The sequence below is a fragment of the Camelina sativa genome, chromosome 7 (genome assembly GCF_000633955.1).
Source record: "Camelina sativa cultivar DH55 chromosome 7, Cs, whole genome shotgun sequence".
Taxonomy (NCBI): Eukaryota; Viridiplantae; Streptophyta; class Magnoliopsida; order Brassicales; family Brassicaceae; genus Camelina; species Camelina sativa.
The window spans coordinates 5,796,698-5,803,061 of NC_025691.1; the positions used below are offsets into that span (position 1 = coordinate 5,796,698).

General features: G+C 33.8%; 1 protein-coding gene and 1 pseudogene across 1 annotated transcript; both read left to right on the top strand.

Moving 5' to 3' along the window:
* On the top strand, nucleotides 1,283-2,282 carry LOC104700435 (annotated as a pseudogene).
* Nucleotides 3,591-5,344, top strand: LOC104700436. Its single transcript, XM_010415958.1, has one exon. It carries the CDS (start codon nucleotides 4,178-4,180, stop codon nucleotides 5,153-5,155), a length of 978 nt encoding a protein of 325 aa, XP_010414260.1. The 5' UTR covers nucleotides 3,591-4,177; the 3' UTR covers nucleotides 5,156-5,344.

The following is a 6,364-nucleotide window of genomic DNA, read 5'->3' on the forward strand; positions in this document are numbered from 1 at the left end:
CTAAATCCTAAACTTTAGACCTTAACCTGAAGATCTTTAAACCATAATCATAAATTTAATTTCATAGCAATTTTAACAAATGTAGCCAAATATGAAGATTTTTTACTAGAAAACATGAAATTGACCTACCCCAGTAAATCTTAAACCTTAAATTAGGCCAAATTTTTGACTTCTTACATTACATTCTTTATAACTTTCAAATGCATTGATGTTGTTCACTACTATGTGGATGGTTAACATGCATAGATGGATACTTATTTTTGGATGATCAGAAAAAAAAACATATGAATACCTAATTAATTAAAAAAATTTGTGGTTTGATAAAGTAGTCATAGTTAACTATCAAACGATTTTAATTTTTCATGTCCATAAAATCAAGTCCACATGGACAATAAGTTATACACGTCCACTAAAAACTACTTTTGTTTTGGTGAAGTAGACATTATTAACTATCAAACAATTTTAACCTCATCATATCCCATAAAAACCTAAGCATGGAACCATTCATTATATTTTATACTAAACCCTAAATTCTAAACTTTAGATCATAAACTATACTAGAAAACATGAAACTGACCTACTCCAACCTATAAACCCTGAACCTTAAATTAGGCCAAAATTTTGACTTGTTGTATTAGATTCTTTATAAATTTCCAAATTTATTGATGTTGTTCTTAACGGTAAAGAAATATTTGGAAATTATATTGCTAGTTTTTGTGCTAGAAACACTTGGAATTTGGCGCCTCAATCCTTTGAGGTTAAGAGAAAGATTTTATTGAAAAAACTCAACCAAGTGTTAACTCGAATTATCCATCTAAATATGTCCACATGTTCATGATTTGTATGACATAATATACCATTTTGCTTATCTCATCTAGAAAAATTTTCTGCTTTTCTCTAATAAAAATTATATATTTTTGTGTCTACACTTTACAGCTAACAAAAATTATATATTTATTTAAACAATAAAAGAGAGAGAAGATAATGAAAAAGAAACATGTGAATTGGGTAACTAGAGGAAAATTTATAGTTTGATGGCATTGTTGTAAATAGAGAGTTAATAGACATAGAGAAAGTGTCCAAATAATAGAAAGTGTGTTAGAGTGCAAATACTTTTGAGAAAAGTGTGGTAGTGCAAATATTTCTTAAAAGAACCCTACAATTCCTCGCTGCAATTTTCCTTTTTAACTCTCTCTCGCTGCAATTCCTCAAGTGATTCGGTCTTATCTAGGGTTATAAATTTTACACAAGAAACCTAGAGATAAGAAACCTAACTCTTACGATGACACCAAAAACAGAGTTGGTGAAGTTCTTGGGAAAAGGTTCGGTTGGATCAGTCAACCTCGTCAAGTACATCAAAAGCGACGACGACATCTCTTTGCCGCTTTATGCAGCCGTAAAAACCGCTGAATGCGAAGAATACGACTCTCTCGAAAGAGAGGTTCAGGTTTTATCCAAACTCAAGGGATGTCGAAAACATCGTCCAATGCTATGGGAATTATACTTTAGAAGAGGATTTTGATGTCGGCGGATTCCTAGTTTACAAGATGGTTATGGAGTACGCATCTGCAGGGAGCTTAACAACGTTCATGGACAGTTACAAAGATAGTAAATTGCCCGATACTCTAATCAGAGACTTCACCCGTATGATTCTCCAAGGATTGGTCTCTGTTCATAACCACGGTTATGTCCATTGCGATCTAAAACCAGATAATCTACTTATCTTTCCATGTAGAGAACAATCTTACGAATTGAAGATTTCAGATTTCGGATCTTCGAGAAAAGTCGGGGAAGATTCGGATTGCTGGGAAGTTGATAACCCGTTTATGGGAACGCCTATTTACATGTCGCCAGAATCAGTCCGCGACAACGTGGCTGAGAAAGCCCTAGATTTGTGGTCGTTAGGGTGCATAGTATTGGAGATGTATACCGGTGTTTTTCCATGGTCAGAGATTAATTATGAAGATCTTGCGCCGGTTCTATTGAATGGGGAAGCGCCGGAGATTCCAGAGAGTGTACCCTGTGATGCAAGGAAGTTTACAGAAACATGTTTCGCAAGGAACCCTAAGGAGAGAGGAAGCGCTTCGGATTTATTGTTGCATCAGTTCTTGCGTGGCGAACAGAAGATGGAAGATACGATCTCTGGCGGTTCCTCGTTGCTGATTTCAAAGAAGGCCATCAAGTTAAAGATTATTTCACCAAAGCCCCCACAGTTTAAACACCTGAAGGTGAAGATTATGCCTCCCAAGCCTCCAGCTTTTAGTTTCATTCATGTTCAATAGTGAGGTCCAGCTTTTAGCTTTTAGAACATGAAGCCTCCAGCTTTTAGTTTCATTCTTTAAAAGGGTCTGTTCCTTAGTTTAGAACTGAAGCTCAAGTTACAGAGTCGATACAAAAAGTAGATCTCTGTTCTCAATGTTTGTTGTGACATTTACAATTAGATACACTTTTTTGCTTGTTAAATATTGTTTAGAGGTACTTTACATATCCACATTTTAAATACCTGTGTCTTTTCTGTGTGTTATATTTCCAATACAAAGTGTTTCCGTCTAAGAACGACCTCGGATAAGGATTCTTAGATCCTTACCATATGCAGTCACATACATGAGATCTCTACAAGTCTGAGAAGGTCTTTTATTTATTTTGTTTACAGTACTTATACTTGCTTGAAGGCTCATTACGTTTTGAAAAAAAAAAAAAAAAACTGTTTTTGCCGTTCTATGTTCTGCTAATACACATGCAGATTGCTCAAAATGTTAACATTAAAGTTCACCAACTTAGTATTCAAGAATAGGTAAAGCTTAGTACAGAAGGAGCCAACAAACTAACATATTCTTCAAACCTTTCAAACAGAAACAGAGCTTTGTGTTATTTACCAGAAAACTCTTTGAATCAATAATAATAATAAATTAGAATATAATTAGAATATTGATTTTATAATAATAATAAATTATAATATAATTAATCTGATACTTCGATAAGGGTTAAATTTTCATTTTAATATTTTTAACAATACCAAGATATGTCAAACTTAATTAAGATTGTGTTGAAAAATATAGTTTCATGGTATATCGAGTTTAATTCAGGTTTTTAGCTGAACTGATTAAGTTAACTGTATATATTAAATTTTAAACTTCTAAGAAGTTTAAAATATTATAATTGATATATCTAAAATTAATTAAAAATTAAAATTATGAATAATTAAACATATTAAATTTTCAAAATAATACAAAGGGATAATATTGCAGAACGAGTTATATGACATAACATGGATGAATTGATAATACTAAAAAAATATTATTAATATAATACGTTAATATGGGTTAAATACTCATTTTAATATTTTAACAACACCAATATAAAATATATCAAATCAAATTATTTTAATTAAAATTATATTATACAAAATTTGTTGTATGCTAAACCGCGAATTTATGTACTAAATTATTAAAATTAAAAAAATAGTACATTAGTAAAATTAGTAAAATAGTACATCAACAATATTAGTATTAAAATATTTTATTAAAAAAAAATTTGGTTATAATCTAGTTCAGTTTTATAACAGGTGTATATGAGAAATGCTACTTTTTTGAGAAGAAGGGCAGCGGAAGAATCCCCTAAATAGAAATTAAATTAAATAATGACGAAACAAGTGAGACACCGGCGACGACAACTCTTCGCCGTAAATTTCCACCGGGAACCTGATTAAGTACAGCTGTGGCGGAGAAAAAACTGAAGATTATGGCTCAGGGTTGGTCAAAGTTTCGATTTTTAATTTTTATGTTGATGTGAAGATTATGGCTCAGGGTTAGTCAAAGTTTCGATTTTTATGTATGTTGATGTGAAGATTATGGCTTAGGGTTAGTTAAAGTTTCAGTTTTAGGGATAGAATCCAATCATCTTTGCCTAGTCTTTTGGAATCTTAAGTCGTATGGTAGACTAGTTTAGGAAGGGGTGATTGTGAAATTGCTTGTTACAGGAAAAATCGGGAATTGCTAATTATGGATTACAAAGGGAAGCCAACAATAGATCAACGAAGCAAAATTTGTTAGGATAGAAGCCAGCCTTGATCTGTCGTTAAGAGAATTACGACCCTTGAAGTTATCTTCCCAACCAGCTTTGATTTTTGAGAGAGAAAAACAAATCTGATTTTCATGAATTCCAAAACAAAGCTCCAATGTCGGAGCTGCTTCCTCCTCCCCCTCCTCCTCCTCCTCCTCCTCCTCATCCTACAAGGAGGGGTTGTGGATTCGGCGATCCCGCATTGTTTTTCCCTGAGTTTGCTGCTAAGCAACGCGGTCTCGAAAAAGTTATAGAGGAAGATGGAGAAGGGGAAGATAGCAGCTATGGCAAAGGCTCTTTTGATCTGAGTTCCAGGTTCTCTAGCCCTTGTATCTCTCGTAACGGGTTTGATGATGTTGGTAATCCTAGAAAGCTGCCTCCTTCTGGATTGAGGGAGGAGTCTTCGTCGTTGAAGCTCTCTGGTTTCAGAGAGGATGAAGAAGCCAACCGGAGTAGAAACTCTGGTTCTTTTGTGGATCATATTGGTCAGGAGGAGGACAAGAGGCTATGCGCCTCTGGATGTTTCAGAAAATGCTGCGCTTGTACCTGCATGTTTGTTTCCATTGTCCTTGTCATCGTCTTGTTGACAGGATTGTCTGTGAACACTTCAATCAAATCCAAACTGCCTCAGGTGCTTGTCATGAATCTCAAGTTCTCGAGACTTGATGTCGTTAAATCAGCGACGGATCTTCTGATGAATGCGAACTTGAACACGGTTCTTCAGCTCTCTAACCAAAACGACAAGACAGTGCTGTATTACAGCCCCATGAAAGCTGATGTCTCTTCTGAGAACATAAACCTCGGAAAGAAAACGCTTCATGGATTCAAGCAGGACCCTGGTAACGTTACCTCTTTGAAGATCCCCACTAGACTGAGAAAGTCCAAGGTTTATGATGTTGATGCTACGTTGCTGACAAACAAAGAGAAGAATCTTGAAGCTGTGGTTGATGTGTACTTGAGAGGGAAATTGAGTTTTGATTGGTTGGGATTTAGTGTTCATATACCAATTGTTATTGCTTGCGAGGAAGTGAAGCAGAGTGATGTGTTAAATGGACTCAAGCCTACGTGTGATGTTCGAATCTTTTCCCAATGAATACAATGAGAGTGATTGATTTATACTCAAAAGACCCTCTGATCTTTGTTTTGTTTTCTTCTGTTTTTATTTGCTGTTGTTAATTTTCTTGTTGTAGATTGGAAACATAGAAAAAGAGAAGTGATTCAAATCTTGTTTCTCTAAAACTAACATCAAGAGAAGTTATTTAACTTTTTTTTTTTCACCTCATCATCATGGTTTATGTTTTCTGAACCATTGACTTGGCTTGTAAATTTGTGTCCATGATAAGTTTGTTGACGGTTGGTTTGATCTTTCTCTCTTTCTATATGCGTAGTAGAGAGATGGGATCAAAACACGAATCACAATGAAGCCACATGCAAAACCTTGAGCGTTAAGGATCCGCCATAAATGCTATCTCCCATTTATCATAACAAAATTATTGAGTCTTCTTTTAAAAAATGAAAAGAAAGAGACTTAAAAATAAGCAGGTGAGACGTGAATAGCTATGGAGTTAAGACGTGTAGAGATAAAGCGTGTATTCTCACTTTCTTAGCCGCGTTGCCAATAGTTTCAAGATTATTGTGAGAACTAACTAAAAGTGGGTATTCAACTTTATGTTTTAAGGATTTGTCAGAATTTTAATATTTAGAATTTTGAAAAATTTAAGAGATTTGATTAAAAAGAAAATGAAATGTGATTTTACGAGTATCTATAAGATTTTATTAGTAAACTTTGGGTACTTTAAAAATATTTTACAACAAAAAAAATTCTATGCCAAAAAAGAAAATTTCACTTATTTGTGAAGCTGCAGAAGATGGAGACGTAATTTTGTCTATCACCACCAAAGAGTCTAAATCTAGTTAAGATGATCCCGTAATAAAATATTTGATTGTTAAGATTTGATTCTTGATTAAAACATGATTTCAAGTAAAGAACAGAGGAAGAAAAAGCTTATTATGTTATTGTTTTAACCTTTAACAGAAAAATATATGTCGTCTCGCTTCTATTGATAGCGAGGAAAAGAGCACCTATGTGAATTCTGACCAAAAGTCAGCTTCATGTGATCACGAGAACAAAGAGAATGTGAAGTGTGATCAATAAGCCGATATATTTATTTTTATTACTCTTATCTGTAAAGTTGAAATCCTGAAGAAAGAACATAATGTTCCGTGGTCATACCCTAGAGGATGTATCTTTCATCTGACTGTTATTAAAAAAATATATATATAAAAAAAAAAAAAAAAAAAA